Source organism: Oreochromis niloticus, linkage group LG1 (assembly GCF_001858045.2).
Source record: "Oreochromis niloticus isolate F11D_XX linkage group LG1, O_niloticus_UMD_NMBU, whole genome shotgun sequence".
NCBI lineage: Eukaryota > Metazoa > Chordata > Actinopteri > Cichliformes > Cichlidae > Oreochromis > Oreochromis niloticus.
Window position 1 is genome coordinate 8,950,207 of NC_031965.2, and position 22,166 is coordinate 8,972,372.

Here is a 22,166-nt window from a genome sequence, read left to right on the forward strand (position 1 = left end):
CAACGTGTGCACAAGCTGCATTTGTTTATTCTGAGGAAAGAAACAAAATAATGAAAAAGACAGTAAGTAGCCATATTTAGACTGGCTAAATTCCACTAAAGACATCATCTTAAAAATCAAATAGAAGTATGGGACATTATAATTACCAGACACTGGTGTCCATATTTTGAATATCTCTTACCCAAGGTTTAGTGTGTTATCCAAATTAATGCTGTGTCTTGGTTCTTGTTCAGTTGGCAAATTTACCATTTGGATAGTGTTCTCTAAATATCTGATACAGGAAGAATAAGCACCACAAGACATCACAATAAAATGAATTGTTTGAAAGAGATTAATACATCATGTTACATATTGCATATCAATATGCTTTTTAAAATAGTCAGCCTTAAAACATACCTTGAATATAAGGAAGTAAAAGCAAGGGTGACCATCAGTAGACAGCAGAGGATTCCATCATGTTTACTTAGAAAAGTGAACAAAAAATAATAACCATAAAAATAATAATAAATTAATGAAATAACATTTAGGCCTCTGTAGATTGTTTTTCCTTTCAGAGGTATGCCAATATTTTGCATAGGTAATTCATGTAGATTGCTAAAGCCTGATGAACATTTAGGAATCACCAATCAATGGGGAAAAATGTGTATTCTGCTACTGCTTGCAATGCTAACAGCCACTACAGTGAAACTAGTCACAAAGCTGTATATGGTACTGCACTGAAAACCTCCTTGCAAGTGCTCACATCACTAGTGGGCTAGTAACTTCTGGCTCCAAAACAAGGACATGGTGGTAGCCAAAATATTGTCAAGAAATATGAAAAACAATAGGGGACACTATGGTTATTTTTATGGTTTTTGTACCTACAGATAAAATGACATGGCAAAGAAAACAATATTTTGGAAAGATTTAAAAATGCTGCCTCCTTCACTCGATACAAGTTTATATAAGACAGAATGAGGCAAAGTGAAAACAATCCTGTATTTTGACCTTTTCTATAGTCAAGATCTTCTGATTACAATGGAAGAGTCTAGTTTGTTATCAACTCACAATTCACAATCCAGTTTCTGCAACGGTATGTGCACTAATGCACATGGCACGAGTTAATTGTACATTTGTGAAGGCACTGTTACTGTTGAGCGATATGTAGAGTAGCTGGACCAACATTGTGCTGTCATCTAGATCATCTATAAGAAAAAGTCTAGCACATTTCAAGATTTCAGCAATTTCCAATATTAAGCAAGAATTGAACATCTTGCGCCCCCATTCCTACCACCAGCACCACCATCTTGGCCCACACTCCTACCTCATTGTTAAGGGAAATAGCCCTGTCATTTTCCCCTTAAGCAGCGTTCTGATGGAGAAGAAAGTGATGGCTGGTTGACAGAATTAGACCTTAGACGATTGAAAAGAAAAAAAACACATAGTGAGCACAACCTTGGGATAAATAAAGTATGTCTTATTTCATTATCTACATTCATTTCCTGGATACCTTGCCATATCCATAAATTATAAACTACACAAAACTCCTTTAAACCAACAAAGTTTATTGCTCACTTTTACAATTAAGATCAATCAATATAAATCCATGTGAAAGATAGACTTTGGATAAAATCAATCAAAGCTATATCTGCAACACCTCCAGAGAATACCAGTATTAAAGTTCTGAATAAAACTTACTGTGCTGTGTCTTATGTAGTATTTTACTTTGACCCAAACATCAAAATGATCCAGTGGCATCTAGGATTAATTCCTCCAATTTAAGCTTAAAGAATGTTTTTATCATTGAAACTTAAACCAGTATGTCATAACATTGTGCCCATTTTAATTAAGGCAGATGGACATTGGTTGGATGTAGCTTTAGAACTGAGTACAGTATAATAGAGCATACAGCAGGTGAAATAAGTATGGAACATCACCAATAGTAAATATATTTCTAAAGGTCATATTGGCATGTTGGTAGCAGCCCATCGAATCAACACATTCAAATAAATGAAACCATAGCTGTCCATAAAAATGGTGTATTAATGAGAAATGAAAGAGCAATAAAGTATTAAATATGTTTACAGAAATGTATTTAATATTTTGTACAAAATCCTTTGCTGGTGATGACAGCTTCAGGACACCTCCCATATGGAAAAACTAGTCGCATGCATTGCTCAAGTGTGATTTTAGCTGATTCTTCTACACAAAATGTTTTTCAAATCCTAAAGGTTCAGTGGGCCCTTTCTATGAACTTTCAGCTTTAGTTCTTTCCTTAGATTTGATGACGTCCGTGGGTTCTCAAGAAATTTAATTTAATTTATTTATTTAGGACAGTGCATGTTAAATGTAAAAAAATTACATGAAAGTAAACATACCAGATTATAGTCAAGGGCTAATTTCTATCTGTTGTCCATAAACAAAAAAATAAAAAATAGACATAATAATTCATAAAAAATTCATAATTCATTCATAATGAAAACTCCATCACCAAACTCACACATACACACCATTCTGTTCCCAAATAAAACATTAAAACTATACAACTTATACATGATCACACACTTGATTTGTCCATAACCAGTTTTTAACCTGTGCCTTAAACAAATTGAAAGTAGAGCATTCTCTAATGGATTGAGGAAGACTGTTCCACAGATGGCCACCCTTGACAGAAAGGACGTTCTGCCCAAATGCTGTCCGTCTGTGGGGTATAAACAAGTCTCCTCAGATTGTAGCTCGAGTGGTCCTGTCTGAGCTTTCTTTATGCCTAATGGACTGCTTTAGTGGTGGTGGAGCAAGGGAGTGTAAGACTTTATATATTAAACACACTCTTAAGTTTCACTAAGTTATTGAAGTTCAGTAATTTATGTTTTTTTAACACATGACAGTGGTGGTGGGAAGTCGGTTTTTTGTCAAGTAGTTTTAAACTTCTTTTATAAATGTTTTCGATAGTTTTAAGTGTTGTTGGACAAGGAAGTGACCAGGAATTAATATAAAAGAAAAAAGACAGGGAGCACAAAATGGAGTATCCTAAACTGGTACAACCTGTCTCATTAAAACATGGGGAAGATACATATTTATTTTTTTTCCCCTCAACCTCCGGTGCCATCGTGTAAGTCATTTGAATGTACAAGTCCAGTAAAACCTGTTGTATTTGTACCTCTTAAGCAGAGACAGCAACCATTTACCATTAGATTCCTGGCCACAAACCTGCGTTAGTGTTAATGATGAGAATAACAAGAAATTTGTTTAAAAATAAAATGACAAAAAATGTGCTCCTTTAGTCTAATCTTCCATGCTTAAATTTTAAACTAAATTCATACATGGTTGCCAATTGAACCACACTCAGTATTTATAGTGAATAAAAGATGAAAATTCATTGAAGGATTGAGAAGGGTCATTATGTAAATTGCACTCATCTCCAGAGGGCCCAAAACTACAAAAACTACAGTATCACAAGCGTTCTTTCCACTACATGAGGAACAGGATGAAACACTTGAAATACCCACTAACTGCTGTGAACTAAATAAAAATACATGGTAAATGGTAAATGGCCTGTATTTGTATAGCGCTTTACTAGTCCTGCCTAGGGACCCCAAAGCGCTTTTACACATCCAGTCATCCACCCATTCACACACACATTCACACACTGGTGGAGGCAAGCTACAGTTGTAGCCACAGCTGCCCTGGGGCAGGCTGACAGAAGCGACCTTCTGGCCAACACCAGTAGGCGGTAGGTGAAGTGCCTTGCCCAAGGACACAACGACCGAGACTGTCCGGTCGTTGTAAAATGTTGTAAAATTCATGTAAAATGAATTAATACATCCTATTAATTCATTTTACATTTCTTACATTTGTTCACAGATAAAATTTGTTACTACATAAGTCACAGAGTAGGTGAGTGACACTAACTCTTTTATGTAGAAAACAAGAGTACATTTTAATTTTTAATTTTATTTATTTTTTAAAGCAGTTACTTTGTACATGTTCACTTGTAGGAAAGTAAATCAATAAAGTCAACTTACGTGGATTCACAGATATATCCAACACCTTGATTTAACTGAATAAAAACTCGGAACAAAAGTTTGCGTTATCTTGTGTAGTATCCAACTTAGTCAATAAAAAAAAAAACACTCAGGGTTGTCAAGTATATGGCGGCATCTATCCCTTGACAAAAGTTACTGATGGAAGAACAAACTGGCAAACTTCCTCTTTGTATTTTCATGTAATAGAGCTGGGCGGTCCTTAAAGCAGACCTATGAAATCAGGACTCATGCACAGAGGCATTCTCATCAAGGTTATGTACACATCTGCGCAAAACCTGTATGACAAGCATACGTTAATAGTGCATGATGTGTCTAACTGATATGAGACGTACCATGAAGGGTACGCAGTCAGTGTACTTTAATACTGTACACTGCTGGGAAAAAAAAGTACAGACGGCCACAGGTGGCAAAAGTACAGACATTCTGTTCTTATGTAGAAATACAGATACTAATTTTAAAAATCCTCCAGTAAAAGTTGAAGTACTGATTGAGCTTCTGTACTGATGTAAAAGTAAAAGAGTACAGGCTCTGAATTGTACTCAAAGTAAGAAAGTAAGTACTTTGGAGCAGGGGCGATTTTAGCCCATTTTTGGGGGTGCTTCAGCACCCCAAAAATGAATCAAAGCACCCCCAAAGATTTCTTACCTTTTTTTGACAATATTTGCTGTTTGCGTGACACAATACTAAAAATTTAAAAAGCATACACTACTTAATTGAGATGGAACATTTTAACAACAAAAGTATAGATAACCCCTCCCCCCTCCCAAAATGGTTTGTTCCAGCTCGCCTCCCCCCCCGCTCTGGCTCTTGCGCCGTTGCTGCCAGAGTGGCTGAGACTAGTGATGGTAAATTTGATTCTTTTTACTGAATCGAGTTTTAATGAGTCACTCACCAAAGTGAATCGGGTTTTTTGAGTCATTTGAGTCACTGAGTCAGTTGACCAGAGAGTGCAAAAAATGTACATTTTCACTCAAACTTAATTTGTTTCTCTTTTAATGTAAATCCTACTGCTAAGATGAATGATTCTTAAAGAAAACAACTATTTTATATAGCAAAAAAGAGCAAAAGAATTTCTAAAGGGAACATTTCTTTTGTTTATTTTTATTTTATTAGTATTTTCCTTACATGTGTCAAATATATATTTTCTCATCTAAATGTCCACTGAGCTGTGAGCCAGGGGGCGGTAGTGCGCCTTAACATTGGTTGCCAACCAAGAAGAAGAAGAAGTAGCTGCGAGCCAGGAGGGAGGGGGTGAGTGAGTGAGTGAGTGATTCGTTCGCTCTATGATTCAGCACAGGAGGGAGGGGGTTAGCGAGTCATGAGTGATTCGCTTGCTCTATGATTCAGCACAGGAGGGAGGGGGTTAGCGAGTCATGAGTGATTCGCTTGCTCTATGATTCAGCACAGGAGGGAGGGGGTTAGCGAGTCATGAGTGATTCGCTTGCTCTATGATTCAGCACAGGAGGGAGGGGGTTAGTGAGTCCTGAGTGATTTGCTTATGCTACGATTCAGCACAGGAGGGAGGGGGTTAGTGAGTCATGAGTGATTTGCTTCCCCTACGATTGAGCGCAGGAAGGGAGGGGGTGAGTAGCTCAAATGTGCTGTTAGCATGTTAGCAGAGCGATGCTACTGTGAACCGAGGAGCTATTATCTTGATGTGAGCTTCTACTCAGGGTTTTTTCTTCCAGTTCAGAGCAGAAATGTTTTTGTTAAGATACTGGATGTTGTGTTTTTCTCCACAATTTGAATTATAAGCTAGATATATTTCTACTAATGAAATTAGTTTGCTAACAGCAACAGGGATGAGTCAGTGAGTCAGTTGCGCTTGTGAATCATGATTCACGAGTCAGTAAAGTGATTCTCGAGTATTGAACGATTCGTTCATGATTCACGCATCACTAGCTGAGACGCAGCGGAGAGGAGGCATAAGTACCTGCCTTAAAACATATTAGCTGCATTTAACCTTCAGTTACTCTTTATATAGTTAGGTAGGAGTCAGACCATGTTTGTTTTTAGCTGAAAAACATTACACCAGGTAACCTGCTGTGTTGGAAACGTGTTTCCCGACTATGTTTGCTACCCTACAATCCGTCCTACTCTGTAGTAAATTCAGCGATATTTGACCGTCCTGTTGCTCCCATTGAAATTTATATAACCTATTTAAAATGTAAAACTTAACATTATCCGTAGCCTGCTGCTGTTACCACTGTCCTGTTTGAAATGTAATGAGAGAAACTGGTTATTTTATCATATCTGCATATTGAACCCAAGGTACTAACTAGCTAACTGACTGGATGCGCATTAACCTTATAACTCCTGTTGTGTGTGTGCGTCTGTGTGTACAGAGAGACAGCCAGGTTCATATTGGATATGAGGAAGTTTTTTCAAAAACAGGAGCCACATTCAGGTAAAAGTGTAAGATCAAATGATCCATCAATAAAGGATAATGTTGGATCAGTGTTTCAATATTTATATCCTTTATTAGATGTACATGTGGTTTGGTTATTTGCCCTTTGAAAGTACACTGAGAGAGGACTTTTTTTTTTATTAGTGATCTTAATAATATTTTTTTAAAATCTAATTGAATACAATCTATTTGTGTGTGATTGTCAGTCCAAAGAGGGAGAGAGGAAAGAGGGGAACATGAGGAGAAAGTACAAGATCAGGAAGCACCAGGTAAGAAAACAGACAGGGAGTACTAACAGGCAAAACAGAAACTGTTAAACTGGCAAAGAAACCCCCCCCAACTAATTTTACTCATACAATCTGGAAGTTGTGTTCTCCCTATATTAAAGCTGCTGTACAGAATCTGCAAAACAAACTGGGTGGTCAGCCCTGGCACTACTATATTGAGCTTCAGTCAGAGGAAGTCACGGTTGCCAAAAACTTTTTGAAGCTCAAGAGTGAGGCTGGTGCCATTCCAGATATGTTAACACTGTAGAATCTTCTGGATAATCAGATCTTCCCCATACTGAAAACTGTTATTCAGGTTGCCCTAACAAACCCAGTTAGCAGCTGTAGCTGTGAAAGGTCTTTTAGTGTCTTGAGTCAGCTCCATAACTGGCTGAGAAGGACCATGGGTCAAAGCAGACTCCAGCACCTGGCTGTGATGTCAGTTGAGAAAGAGATGCTTGAGAGACTTGACCACCAAAATGTGATAGACAGATTTGCCAACCTCAAGGTGAGGAGACAGGATAAAAGAAAAGAAAAAATCTCCAGAGCCATAGTAGAATCTGCAGTAAAGATCTTTTCATACATTGTATATATTGCACCATAGGCCAAGGTGTCTCCATTTTTCTAATTTTTTAATAATATTTTGTACATTTCAAGTGTATTTTTATGTATCTGTATTATATTATACATTCACATTAAAAGTGAATCTCTGTCCCAAAAATGTGCTCAGTTTATTTTTTACTCACTGTGAGCATCATTCATTATTCTCCCACAGTAATTAACGGTAGAATATGTAATTTTTAAAATTCTAATTCATTCTTCTTTAGCAGCATTTAAATAACCTTTATCAGATGGTTTTGTTACAAACTTTTCAAAAAAAGTGTTTTGCTTTTCTTTCACAAATGTGGGGATTAAATTGTGTTAAAATGTACAAAACAGTGATGTCATGTTTTGTGACGAGGACCCAGGGACAGAGAGACTTGGTGAATTTAAGAATCTTATGATTTAATAAAGAAATTTGCAGACTTGCACAGAGAGGCTACAATTATGATGACTGATAATGGAGACTAAGACAACAGATGACGAGGACAGGGAGGAACAGGGGTTTAAATGCACCAAGGAGACAGTCAGAGAGAACTCGGGACAACTGGAGACATTTAAGGATGCAGGGACTGACAGAGACAGGGAAGACGTCTCATCGTGACGACTAAAGTTTACCTTGCCTGGATGGGCAGCTCTCTGGGTGCTCAGCACCCCTAAAGCTCTGATCCTAGAATCGCCCCTGCTTTGGAGGATGTTTTCACCAGCTATTTTTGTCCAAACCTACAGTCAGGTCCATAACTATTGGAACATCGACACAATTCTAACATTTTTGGCTCTATACCCAACCACAATGGATTCCAAATGAAACGAACAAGACATGCTTTAACTGCAGACTGTCAGCTTTTATTTAAGGGTATTTACATCCAAATCAGGTGAACGGTGTAGGAATTACGACAGTTTGTATATGTACCTCCCACTTCTTAAGGGACCAAAAGTAATGGGACAATTGGCTTCTCAGCTGTTCCATGGCCAGGTGTGTGTTATTCCCTCATTACCCCAATTACAATGAACAAATAAAAGGTCCAGAGTTCATTTCAAGTGTGCTGTTTGCATTTGGAACCTGTTGCTGTTAACTGCCCGGATGAGATCCAAAGAGCTGTCACTATCAGTGAAGCAAGCCATGATTAGGCTGAAAAAACAAAACAAACCCATCAGAGAGATAGCAAAAATATTAGGCGTGGCCAAAACAACTATTTGGAACATTCTCAAAAAGAAGGAACGCACCGGTGAGCTCAGCAACACCAAAAGACCCGGAAGACCACGGAAAAAAACTGTGGTGGATGAACGAAGAATCCTTCCCCTGGTGAAGAAAACACCCTTCACAACAGTTGGCCAGATCAAGAACACTCTCCAGGGGTCCGTTCTTCGTACCTCGCTAAGTAAGTTAGCCGGATTTGATTGTTGACGATTTCGCGTGATCTTGGATCATTCGGTTCTTCGAAGCTCATCCGGGACTTGCTGTCATAGCAACAGATCCGTAAGCGTAAACCTGCTCGGGAGCAGGCTTACTTTATGTAAACAAGATTAGATCGCGGCCACTCAGGTATGTCCGCTCCATTTATACGAAAGCAACAGCGATATTTCTCCACTGTTTTACCATAAATAAATTATCAATGTAACTAAAGATAATGCAGCATTTGATTCTTTTATTGATTTCATACAGATACATACAGGTCATTTCCGAAAAAAAGGGAAATGTACTATTAATCATTCTATGTCATGTAGTAGATCATTTCAGATGTAATTCATATTTTAGGGTAGTCATAGTAAATTACTACGTGCAATCAAGATGAGAGACCACGGCTATAAAAGCGAAGGTGGATTTGGGAAGTCTGTCGCAGCCATGTCCTGTCCGTTTGTACGCGAGCAACCCATTGCGGAAGGTGCAAGATTGATAAGGAGAGTTTTCAGAATTCAGCGTATATTGCGGGATAGACAGGATCCTTTAGCTCACCGCGACAGTGTGCTCATAGAGAGATATCGATTTTCCCGTGAGGGTATTATTTACTTTCTCTCTCTCTCTCTCTCTCTCTCTCTCTCTCTCTCTCTCTGATATATAGATATATATATATATATCTCCCAACTTACTGTGCATGCTTCAGTCACCCCTTGCATGGGAACAGGTAGAAGTGATGGAGTGTTATGTAAAACTACACAAAAAACCCCACAATGTCAATAAATGTCACAGTACAAAAAGCATTTTAATTAAGGCAACAACCAAATATTTTACATTGTACAAATAGCACCAGTTATGAAGGTGCTGCTACTGCACCCCGGCTGCTGGTCTAAGGAAGAGCTGCCTCCAGGGATGCCCTCAACAATGGGTCTGGTGGCATTCAACCCTAGGGCCAGCTCCTCTGCCGGGGTGTGACGAGGGGGTGCAGGACCACCACTTGTCTTTATTTGCTCTGCCCTTTTCTTGGTTGCTGTTATAAACAAACAAACAGATTATTTCAGGGTCTCTTTTCAGGAGACTAAAAGCAATATAAGTGATAAATATTACCATTCTGTAGAATACTCTTATATTTCACTTTTACTTGTTCCCATGTTAGTGGGTCCTGTTGTGGCTCTAATGTGAAAGAGGATATGATGTAATATAATATAATGTGGTATAATATAATATCACATGATATAATGTAATATCATGGATCACTTACGAGTTTAATTATATCCCTCAATCAAGAGTTCTTGCTCTGCTGCCGTCAAATACTGAGCGCGCTCCTTCGACATCTTCGCCGACCAATCACAGGGTTGCCGATCAATGTTTCTACTATCGATGCGTAGCCCCTTTTAAGCCACCCAGTGATCTCAGATTACTTCATCCAGCTATACTAATCGTCAACAACAGGTGTGTTCGGAGAACCGGATTAGCGAGCTCAAAGTTAGCGCGATGATTTGATCTTGGATGTGTCATTTGATCTTGGATGTAGTAAGCGAGGTACGAAGAACGGACCCCAGGAGGTAGGTGTATGTGTGTCAAGTCAACAATCAAGAGAAGACTCCGCCAGTGTGAATACAGAGGGTTCACCACAAGATGTAAATGTTTGGTGAGTCCCAAAAACAGGAAGGCCAGATTAGAGTTTGCCAAACGACATCTAAAAAAGCCGTCACAGTTCTGGAACAACATCCTATGGACAGACGAGACCAAGATCAACTTGTACCAGAGTGATGGGAAGAGAAGAGTATGGAGAAGGAAAGGAACTGCTCATGATCCTAAGCATACCACCTCATCAGTGAAGCATTGTGGTGGAAGTGTCATGGCGTGGGCATGTATGGCTGCCAGTGGAACTGGTTCTCTTGTATTTATTGATGATGTGACTGCTGAAAAAGCAGCACGATGAAGTCTGAAGTGTTTCGGGCAATATTATCTGCTCATATTCAGACAAATGCTTCAAAACTCATTGGACGGCGCTTCACAGTGCAGATGGACAACGACCCAAAGCATACTGCAAAAGCAACCAAAGAGTTTTTGAAGGGAAAGAAGTGGACTGTTTTGCAATAGCCAAGTCAATCACCTGACCTGAATCCGATTGAGCATGCATTTCACTTGCTGAAGACAAAACTGAAGGGAAAATGCCCCAAGAACAAGCAGGAACTGAAGACTGTTGCAGTAGAGGCCTGGCAGAGCATCACCAGGGATTAAACCTAGCGTCTGGTGATGTCTATGTGTTCCAGACTTCAGGCTGTGATTGACTGCAAAGGATTTGCAACCAAGTATTAAAAAATGAATGTTTGATTTTATGGTTCTTATTGTGTCCCATTACTTTTGGTCCCTTAAGAAGTGGGAGGTACATTTGCAAACTGTCGTAATTCCTACACCGTTCACCTGATTTGGATGTAAATACCCTCAAATGAAAGCTGACAGTCTGCAGTTAAAGCATGTCTTGTTCGTTTCATTTGGGATCCATTGTGGTGGTGTATGGAGCCAAAAATGTTAGAATTGTGTTGATGTCCCAATATTTATGGACCCGACTGTAACTGACCTTATGTAACCTTGTGTTATATTAATGTAATAATAGAATATTATTAGTAGATGGAGATACACACTTTATTTTAGTCAAAATTTTAATTCTAATAATATACCCACCTTGAATCGGTTAAGTAGAACGTGAACAGAGAAAAAGAAACAAAAGAATAAAATGCTCCATTTTAAAAGTGAGAGTACCTCATTTTTTGCAGGACAATTGCAAACAAAAACAAAAACATAATGACAAACACACCAAACAATGCTGGGTTATTTTCATAACTCAACCTCTGGGTAGAAGCCATAGGTTCAGAAGTTGGGTTAGTTTGACCAAAAATTGGTTCAAAAGTTGTGACTCAGGAGTTGGGTTGGCGATGTGCCGGTTCTTTAATTATCTCCCAAGCTTGAATAATTTTTGTCGGTTTATAGGTTGAGTGACTTTGATCAAATTTGGGTCAAAATTGTACGCAATTGTTTGGATTGAAGACAAGCCTCAGAAGAAGCCACATCATTCCTTACAAACCGCTTTTTTCAACTAGACTGTGACCTGATCAGATATCACTGGACTTCTCCTCTACTGTGAAGTAAAATATGGTAAGTAAAAAGTGAATTCCAACAGAACGTCACGGAGACAGCGCTGTGCTGGCCCAAGCAAAATGACACCAGTGGCAGCTTCCAAAGTGTGTGCGCTGGGGTGATAAAAATAAAGAGGATCAGTTAAAAATGTTTGGGTGTGTTTTTCAAAGCTTCTGCTCCTAATGAGATGACAGATGGTGTCATGGGGGCTGTCCTCCCAGTGAGGCCAGGGCATCACTGAACACTAAGTTGTATCTAAGTTGAAGAAATTGCATGTAGTCTCCTTTTACATTATTGCTCCCACTTTGTGCAATGCATTTGCAATCATTTGAGACAGGAACACAGATTATTTTATATTATGATTTTTAGATTATAACTAAAGAAAATAACATTTAACAATCTTACCCTCCTACAGTACAAGAATGTGCTGTGCAGGCAGCACTGAACAGCACATCTCTAGGTGCACAGCTGTACATGACACTGTACATGACAGTAGGCCTGCTGTTACTTTATACATAAATACACATTAAGATGTAATAGAAAAAGCACAAATTCTCTTGCAAGTTTCATTTACCTTTTTTATCTACATACGTTTGTTTTATGTAGAGATGCAGCATTGTCACTGGAGTTTGAATTAGGCAGCAGGAGCATGGAAGCGATATATGTTTGTATAACTGATCCCAGCACATTAATGACAGGACACCATGAGATCTGCAGTAAAACATTTAAATCGAGAATAATTCACAGCTGAAAGAAAAATGTTCAAAATAAAGAGAAATTTCACAAACTACATGTTGAATCAATACAATGTCATATTTCTAATTACAGAAATTAAATTCTTTATTTATATACGGCATGTCTGTACACTCTTTGTATTTTCTCCTGTCAGTCTGATCGGCTCTTAAGAGGGGAATTCATAGAAAAGTGAGTTTTGATCTCTCCTGATACAAACACAATGGCTTTCAACAACAGCAGACAACTCGTTTTCTTCAAAATGATTTTTTTTCTGTTTTTGACAAGGAAAAACTGACAACTGGTGAGACAACTGCTGAATAGAACATTTCCATATCCTTGCTTTTGCATTTATTTAATCTTCTGATAAATATATACCACATAAAATATTCTGTTACAAACCAGTGTTAGTGACAATTGATGTAGAATGAATACTGTTTTTAACTGCAGAACAACTGTGCTGTACGTGTGCTGATGAATTAAAAAAAATGTCATCATCACAAAAATGGAGTAACTTAATGTTAATTTTAATAATTCAGATTACGATGCGCAATCTGAGTTACTAAAACTTCTATCAAGCTCTTTTTTGTGGAGGTCAAGGTAAGTCCAAATCAACCTGCAGTAATTGGTGTAACAGCTCAAAATCATTATTGCTTCTTAAACCATTATGGCACATTTTACAACATCAAGTCTCAGTAATTTTCCACTGTGTGTTTCTTCACTGGTTTCACATGTTCAGAAACAGGATATTAATGGACTTCAACAACACTTGAGTGAGGTTTTAGTTTCTTTTCATTATGACTAAGTTCTCAAACAAGCCTAACTTGAGAAGTGTTAGGCATGAGCTAATTAAAAATAGCTTCTCTAATAATAAAATATATAATTTCCCAAGTATATGTATACTCCTATGGATATCAGAGACATAATGAGAAGGTGTATTTGAAATCTTTTGGGTAAAATATTCATTCTGTATGATCTGAAACGAGTTTTGAAACAGACACCACAAACACTGTTGCTATGAACGGCAAGCTGAGTGTCACAAAATTGTTAACGTACAGTTCAAGCCATGTTCCTACCATCATCTACGGCAATGAACTGAAAGAAGATGATGACTGATATGGGTTTAAGGAATGTGTTTACGCTAAAGGCCATCCTGGCTCTGCCAGGCACACAGTTAGGAGCTCAGTTATTTGGGTGGTGCAAAGGATAGAGCTGCTACTTTGTGCTGAAAGGAGCTGTTTTGAGTTTGCTGTTTGAGGATGGCCTGCAGCCCAGAGCATCTCAGTGTGACCCTAGAAGAGCTGGAGGAGCTTCTCTGCTGGTCCCCTGATGCCAATAAATGGTAGAACGTGGATGAATAGACGAAAACCAGCACATGTACAGCAAATAATGTGTAGTGCAGTGGAATGAAGAGCAAATCACAGCAAAACAACTCAATTTGCATTCAACACCTTAAAGTCAACACACACTCAATGGCAAACCCTTAAAATATTTTGATAATGTTGACTCAAAAAAGTAACAATGATCTGATGAAAAAGAGGCACTACTAGTGAAGATCTGAAGACACCAGTTTTGTTTTTGCTCCCTCGTTAGCACCTGTACCTACTGCACCAACGATCATTATCTTGTTTCTACCAGCCTGAGAATGTGTCATATTCTAGTTGCAGAAACAGAGGAGGAGGTTTCTAAAATTTCATATGAAGGAGGAGTAAACAGCCTAACTCAGATGGGTTTTTTCCCTGTTAAACATCTTTATCACTAATTTCACACCTAATTAGAGCACACAGTAAAGAAGCATTGCATGTCTGACATTAGACTAGGAATTACTAAGGCTTTACTGAGCATATGGACAGAGCTGTGCACGAGAGCACCAATAGATGTTTGCTTAAAGTACACACTTATGTACCTCTAAACCTTTTCTGCATGGACAATGCTTAGTGCATTTAAGGAGTTCTTTATTCTGCCTTTGTCACAAAGAAGTATTCAATGCAGGATCAACACTTTGCTGCTTTTCAACTATGACAAAAGTACAAAAGGGGCTGGGGCCATTATTAAAAAATACAACTAGCATATCATCTAGAAGAAAAACCCAAGTGTCAGTATGGAGGATAATTTAAGCAGACTAGCAATATTAAAAAAATCGAGCAGTAGCAGTTATACAAATACACCTCATTAGTTTTCCAGCTGTGGTCAGTGAGAGAGACAAATGGCCTCTTTTCACTTCATTTCTCAACAGTTCAGTTCAGCAAAAAGCTGAAACCTTTAACACTTTCTCCCCTAGAGATGACATTTGTCAACATCCCCTGTAAACTTAACGATGGTTTTTGACACCTCAGTCCCTCTCTCTCTCTCTATACATATATGTATGTATGTATGTATATATATGTGTATATATAGTAAAGATGTAGTTTGGAATAGTTTCCAGGTTATTTCTCATTAACTTCTAATGCCAACTCAGCCATTTTGTTCTATAGGTTAAAGCCTGAAAAATGACAAGAAACCACTCAGTCATGAAAAGAACTTCAATGGTTACTCCAAAGTAACCTTTCAAAGGGTAAAGTGTTAATCATTTGATATGTTCATAGTCTTATACATGTGACAGAAAGTTAAAACTACAAAGGCTCGTGAAAAAGCCAACCAACATTTGGAGGGCCCAATTGCACACTACCACTAGCACAAAAGACTTGAACCAGGACCTGGCTCAATTGGTGGAAAGGGGGAATATGAGATTTTAGTATTTAATTTGTTTTAAGTAGGAGCACCTCCTGAGCTCAAAACACTTTGGTTACATTACATGGTTGTACCCTCATTTTAGGTTTTAACCTAAAACTCCAGTGCATTTGGGCACACAAGCCTCCATCAGGAAGTGAAACCATCAACCCATGGTTTGTCCATAAATCTTTTGTTGTGGTAGTTTTCCACCAGGAGCAAACTTACACAAGTGGCTAGAGTGAAAAATTCCACCAGTAAAACTCCACCAACAGGAATCTCCAAATAATGAGACACACAGATGCAAGAGAAAAGTAGTTTAAAGTCTACTTTAACTGAGCATTAGCAAGTATAGAAATCAATCTCCAGAGTTTACTATCTGCCTGTCTGACTGAAAAGTGAGAAGCTGAAACCAGTTTTTACTTTTATTCAACTAAAACTATTTGAAATTCAAATACTCAGCTGTTCCTTTACTAGTTAGCTCCAACTGCTAAATGGAAAAGCAAACCTATTCTACTCTTGTGCATTCACACTGTACTTACTGTACCTTGAATCTGCAGTGCAGATCAAACTGCTGTATCTGGGTTTAACAAAAAGCAGTAAAAATGTGGCAAGAACCCCAAAAATGCAGAGCACTTTGCCTGCATCTGATTTTTATTCAGATTTCTCTTTTTTTTAAATAAATGTGGACATACCTTCATATTAGGTGTGATAAAATGATAAAAATTCACTGTTCATACATGGGTTTTTTTTAGTTTAGTATTCCTTTTTCATTGTGAGGCTGTTACGTCTTTAGTAAATAGACAGCTCTTTCGTGCTCACACCCTGGTTACAGTATTTCAAGACAAAATGAACCATCATCACTTGCTTGTTCACCTCCAAGTCATAAATGCTGCTTTTTCTTTCTTCTTTCCAGTGTACAAAGTGGTGCCGTCCAGACTGTGTGCTGAGCTTTCAGCTTTGCCCCTGCTGACATGATGCTACAGGCTAACAAGCATTGCAGAAACTGAAGAGTTAAATGTTTGTGCTTTCCATTTTTGCCTCATCACTGATGCCATTTTGCATATTTTCATTTCCCAGGAAACCCCTCCTTTGGCTCATTTTCATCTCTGGTTGCTGCACAAGGTTTTCACCACAGGTCTGATACTTGGGCCTTCTATTCCTGTTTGTTTGTCAGATGTGTTAATGTTTTATTTTTCCCTTTTTTGTTTTTGTTTTACCAATTAATGTATATCTGTCCTTCATGCAACATTATGTTATGATACAGTGTACTTTACAGGGTTGTGGTTAAAGGCAAGGCTATTCCAGGTAGATGTCCTCTGTAGGGCATGAGAACTCCACAAACTCTTTATAGTACAGCTGGAAGGCTTTCCTGATGAAAAGAAAAACACATCATGTCATGGTGCCAGTCATTTCTTGAACGTTGCATAAACATAAACACATCATAAACATTCCTAAACAAGAGCCAACAGGTGGAGAAGATTACAAACTGCCAGACATGCCCGAGACAAGCCTTATTATGGTTTTGTTTTCTGCTATTTATTAAGTTTTTTTGTAATTGAAGTTTTTAGGTTGGAGTCAGAGGGTCTTTCCAAAGTGTTAAAATAAGACGAACACATGTCACAAGCCCAGTGTTTAACACTCTGAAGCCTGCTTTGTCTAACGCCTCTGTCCCCCAATAGGCACAGTCTCGGTGATCTAGGTCATTTAAATTATTTATTCATTTGAATGACCTCAATTAAGTTTAGGTTAATTTCTGCAGAGTATTAATTTGGTTCATTTAAGTTTCAGTGATGGTTTAAGTTCAGTTTCAGAATAACTGTGTTTACTGAGAAGAGAGAAACTGGCTGATCCTGTCAGGTCAGATTTCTTAAAAGGAAAAACTGTGTGCCAACTGAAACAGTTTTTCTCTTTAGAATATGTTTACAGTAAATGCTGCACCCATATTTCAAAAGGAAACCTAAAGAACGCAAAGTTCAACTCACCCTACTGACTTTGCAAGAGGTTTGGTAGAATTTTCAGACACAAATACGTGGCAGGCAAATCTCTGGTCTGCTGGGTGCTTCGTAATGAAACCAAAATACCTGCAGAGAAGTTTTAAAACAGACATTCAGTACATTACTTTGACACCTAATAATGATGAACCCCTGCTTTGTTTTATCAGTGAGCAGGAAGAGGTTCAATATTCTGAAATATTTATTTAATAGTGACACCTTGTGGCAACTTTAGTCTCTGCTAAACAGTGGCAGACTGCTTCGGCATGACTTATTATACTTTCAGTTTTTACTTACTTGCTGTTTTTTGGGTGATAGCCACAGAAGGAGACGTTCTTTAATTGGAAGAAGTGACTGCACTCGTTACTCTGTCAACAGAGGATGCAGACACATCTAAGATTAACACCAAGAAGCAAAGATTTCAGACTCTACTTCATATGTTCTGCTTTTATTCATTTCTTGCTTTTTTGGCTTGCTGAGAAAATAAACAATCAAAGCTGTTATCTTAGACTAATTGGTAGCTGCAATATTAAAATATATTGAGATTGATAGTGCATCACATTGTATTATCCGAACATTAGATCTTGAAAAAAGTAACACATTAATTTCACAATTGTTTAAACGGCTAAGCTTTAAATTGATACAATTCCCATATACACACATAGAATTACCACAGTATTCTTTCTTTCTTTTTGCTGAAGTAATTACTGTGGCCTGACACTAACACATTTGTCTGCAGTATCAGTTGGCAGCCACATGGTGGAGATGTGCCTCATGTGTTCCTTCAACTCTGTGCTGATAGATTGAGCTTCTCGCTCTCTTTCTCTGTCTTATTCTTCAAATATACACTCGCCAACCTCTTTATTAGGTAAACATGTTCAACTACCTATTAACGCAAAAATCTAAATAGCCAATCGCAGGGTAGTAACCCAATGCATTTCGATGTAGACATAGTTTAGACAACCTGCTAAAGTAAAACTAAGCATCACAGTTGTTTCTGCCACATGGGCTAGTTTGAGTATTTCTAACAACTGGGAGCCTTTTCTTTTTTAGAAACAAAATATTTTAAGTTGCAAGAAAATCTTTATCAGTTAAAAACACATGAACCAAACACTGCAGCATTGAAAAAGTGAGATCCTAACCTTTTCAACTTTCCAAAAGATTGTTGATGAGCTGTTATTTGACCAGGCTGTGAAGTTGCATGTAATTATTTCACAGTAGACATACACAGGGTCAGTAAATGTCTTACTCTGTCACAGGCATAATAATCCTCTTGAACTGAAAGCTTGATGCCCTTCACACTGATCTCCAGGATGCATGAGGAAGGTGGGTTATACTTGACTGTCATCTTTCGGTTAGTAGCAATCTGTAAGACACGTGTAAGATGGTTTTTGAAAATGTTACCAGATCCAAGCTCTTCAAAAGTTTCCTTTACCTATGACGAAGCAAGAGTCCAAGAGTCCAAACCTGTGCCGAGGCAGCTCTAGCTCTGGGCAGTATTTACTTTTAAGGGAATAATATTGTGTTTTGTATATATTAATTTTGTTTTCTTTTATAAAAAGCATTTTCAGAGGTTTATAGTACAATAAAAATAATACAATTTGGGGTCAATTTGAAAGAAAAAATTGAATTTAAAACAAAGATAAAAGATATTTTTTTAAGATTTGACCTAATTTGACTTTAAAAAAAGAGGTCAGAGTAACATCATGCAAAAATCCCTATATATCATTCCTTATATGCCTATATGTTGTCAATAAGTAAGAGACATAGTTTTCTACTGACCTTAAAGGAGAGGTCAGAGGTCAAATGTAACGAGACACAAACCATTGCAAGAATCATAGTTACTAAGTTATAAAGGCTTTTTGTCAATTTTTGACCAACAAATCATTGAATTGACCTTGTAGACTTTGATGGATGTAAGATTTTAAAGGACTGTTAACATGACAACAACTTTTTGAGCTATCGTGTTTACAGGCAAAATGACACAAAGGCACACAAATGTAACATAAACCCCTATGGTCTTGAGTTTAGTTCTTTTATGCCTCTGAGTTTATTTGTATCTCTGGTCTCGTTTTCTTGTCTGTGTCTCATCCCTGTGTCTCCTGTGAGAGTGTGTCATGTTCTCTGTGTATGTCTCCCAGTCATGTCTGTATTTGGTCTCGAGCCCTCTCCCTCCCCCCTCCATGTTTCATCTCCTATAACTTACACATGCGTGTACAATATGAGCTTACCTTCTGCATAGCTGCACACAAAACATCGTTTCCTTTGTGATAGGGCACTTGAACTGACCCCAGAAACTTTAGGCGGTATCTGTCAATCCATTCATTGCTCTTTACTGCACAGAAAAAAGCAAAAAAGAAACAACAATGACAATAAGCACAAGAGGCAAGATGTGTAAATTCTAATATTACATACAGCACTATATTCAGGCTAAAATTCAGCTGTAAGTAGCTCCTTTAAGGGAACAGAATACATTTTTGAGCTGTCGATCAGTACCAATGACTAACAATCTGTTATAGCATTGCACTTCACAACATTTCATACTTTATCCCATGTTGCTTGCTGCATACACCTCCTTGGGTTTTCAAAAGTAGAGTAAAACACTCCCTGGAGTGCACATTAACCCCACATATCAGAGCATACTCCAATCAATCAATCAGATTTTATGTATATAGCACATTTTAAAGACCGAAGTACACCAAAGTGCTTTCCAGTAAAATCATGATACAGATAAAAATCACAATATAAAATATAAATTACAGATATAAATAAAATGAATAGAATATAAAATAATTATATTTTCCATGCAAGAGCCCTCAAAGGCTTCCCATCCACAAACACAACCATGCCAGAGGTACTGAATCTAGAAAATCTGGGTCTGGCTTTATCACTGATGACATTTCTGATGTTCATGGCATGTAAGCCTAGTTTCAGCAGCCATCTCTCGCTTTACTAACATATTCGTGGTCCAACTCCTACAAATCCCAGCACTGTTGGTACCTTTGTAGTTCTCCGTGTCCTTGGTCACCTCTACAGCGTAGTAGGCCGGGAAGGCACCACGAGCACCAGTTCGCATATTGTAGCCCTCATACCAGTAATCCTCTGCCTGGACCTCCACCAGCAGCGGGTCATCCACCTCTAGCTCCAACTCGTCTTCGTGCCGAGGGACAAACCTGTTGAGAAAGATGTGAGATTTTTATGTGCTGGCTGCACACGTAACTGCTCCACAAACTAGCTCCGAAATTAAATTGAAATTTAAGGTTTAAAAGTCAAACACGGGTTTCCTACGCCTGCTTGTCGTTACAAGGAAATTTTTAAACAATTTAAAGAAAAATATTTAATCAGTGACTTAAATGCAACTTATGTGTGTTAGCTGGTCAGGTGCGTTGCTACACACTATTACACACAAACCAGGGTAAAAATGAACTACAATCAGTTCCTTGCTTACAGCTATGCATTAGCGACATTGCATCTTTCCATATGATGTACTGGTGTACAGACATTTTCCTGCTGTTCCAGGGGGAACAGTGTGAGGACACTTTAAAGAAGGCCTGTCAAACTCATTTTACACTGTGGGCCACATGCAGTCACTTTGATGTTAAGTGGGACAGATCTATAAAACTCCCCTTTCTAAAGATGTTTAACTACAAATTTAATCCCTGATAAAGTAATATCAGAAAAAAATTAAAAAAGGAATTTTTCTGTCATTTTCATGTTTTATCTGTTACTTGCTTACTTTGGTGTAGTATGAATGGCTATGGGGGAGGTCTGTATTACTATGGAAAGCTATAAAACTTATGCAAATACAGTTACAAATCCAAAATTTACACCCTCCTTACCCTTTTTCTAAAGCCATCCATTGGGTTGGATGAAGTCCTTTCTGGGCTGAATCTGGCCCCTGGGCCTTATGTTTGACATCCCTATGAAAGCTTATTTTCACCACTGAATTCATTTGTATATTTTTTCTTTGCCATCCATAACTCAACATCTTGAGCTATATGTCCAAAATTTTGAGTTAATAAGCTAAAATTTCAAGAAAATAACTCAAAGTTTTAAGATAGCTCAGTCAATCAGGAAGCTCTGTGAAGGTACGTCATTTCCTTGTTACCTGTAAGCAAAAAGTGGAAGGCATTAGCTACCAAAGCTGCAGCTGCAGGTCATGATTGAGTCAACTGCTGAGTACTTCCAGCATGGTTTCAGAAATGATGAAATCTCTGCGTTATTAGCTAAAAGGCATGGTGTTATTATCAGCACAGCAGCAGTTTGTACATGTTTACACTGGTAGCTCATGGATACTATCACTACCCAATGTTGAGTGTGCCTGTGTCACTGCCATCTGTTTTCAGGTAACAAAGAAATGTCTAACTAAAAATTTAGAGAAAATAACTCAAAATTTCAAGTTATGGCATTTTTTTCAGTGGTGAAAACAAGCTTCCATATGAAAGAAAAAAATAGAAAGCAACTGGTGCAGTTATAGGAAAATCTCAGTTTTCTTTTCCCACTTACAATTATGTCATTCTTGGATATTAAAAAATAGGATCTCCCAGTTTCTTCCAGTTAAATTAATGCAAAACTGAGGACATAATGTTTGGCCTTCTACTTTTAACTGAGAGCTTGAAAGATGACCAGGGCTCTTTGATACTTTTATTAAATTACAAGTTATATAATTCTAAACTAACCTAATCTTTGACACAAATTGGAAATTTACCAAACAAATGCAGTAGTCAACAATCTGCAGACTAAAATCTTTTCTTAAAAGAACTGGGAGTAAAGGCAGTTTTAAGAACCCTTTTGTAGTTTTATTGAAGCACTTTGGTTTTAAATGTGCTGTAATATCTACTCAGTTATTTAGTAAATAAGTAAGTAGGTCAGGATGGAAAAATTGCATTG

At 37.9% G+C, this 22,166-nt stretch overlaps 2 protein-coding genes across 7 annotated transcripts in view; both read right to left on the reverse strand.

Moving 5' to 3' along the window:
• The window catches only part of LOC100699221 (N-acetyllactosaminide alpha-1,3-galactosyltransferase-like), an 8,275-nt gene extending 3,961 nt beyond the window's left edge, over positions 1-4,314 (reverse strand). The window contains exons 1-4 of one of the 3 annotated variants that reach the window (XM_003450782.4): positions 4,005-4,311; positions 1,304-1,392; positions 397-462; positions 182-271 (exon numbers count right to left, since the gene is read on the reverse strand). In XM_003450782.4, coding sequence (XP_003450830.2) covers positions 182-271; positions 397-462; positions 1,304-1,332 — 185 coding nt within the window. In that variant the 5' untranslated portion in view covers positions 1,333-1,392; positions 4,005-4,311. Of the gene's footprint in view, positions 1-181; positions 272-396; positions 463-1,303; positions 1,393-4,004 lie in introns of all 3 variants that reach the window. The other 2 variants (XM_019350204.2, XM_019350233.2) reach the window with 2 other exon arrangements.
• Positions 4,315-12,663: 8,349 nt separating this feature from the next.
• The window catches only part of mapk8ip1b (mitogen-activated protein kinase 8 interacting protein 1b), a 52,655-nt gene continuing 43,152 nt past the window's right edge, over positions 12,664-22,166 (reverse strand). For 3 of the 4 annotated variants that reach the window (XM_019350347.2, XM_005455738.4, XM_013274755.2), the window contains 6 exons: positions 20,277-20,449; positions 19,508-19,611; positions 18,526-18,642; positions 17,574-17,644; positions 17,268-17,366; positions 12,664-16,654 (listed from right to left, as the gene is read on the reverse strand). In XM_019350347.2, coding sequence (XP_019205892.1) covers positions 16,582-16,654; positions 17,268-17,366; positions 17,574-17,644; positions 18,526-18,642; positions 19,508-19,611; positions 20,277-20,449 — 637 coding nt within the window. In that variant the 3' untranslated portion in view covers positions 12,664-16,581. Of the gene's footprint in view, positions 16,655-17,267; positions 17,367-17,573; positions 17,645-18,525; positions 18,643-19,507; positions 19,612-20,276; positions 20,450-21,106; positions 21,385-22,166 lie in introns of those variants that run through there. The other variant, XM_025899787.1, reaches the window with a different exon arrangement.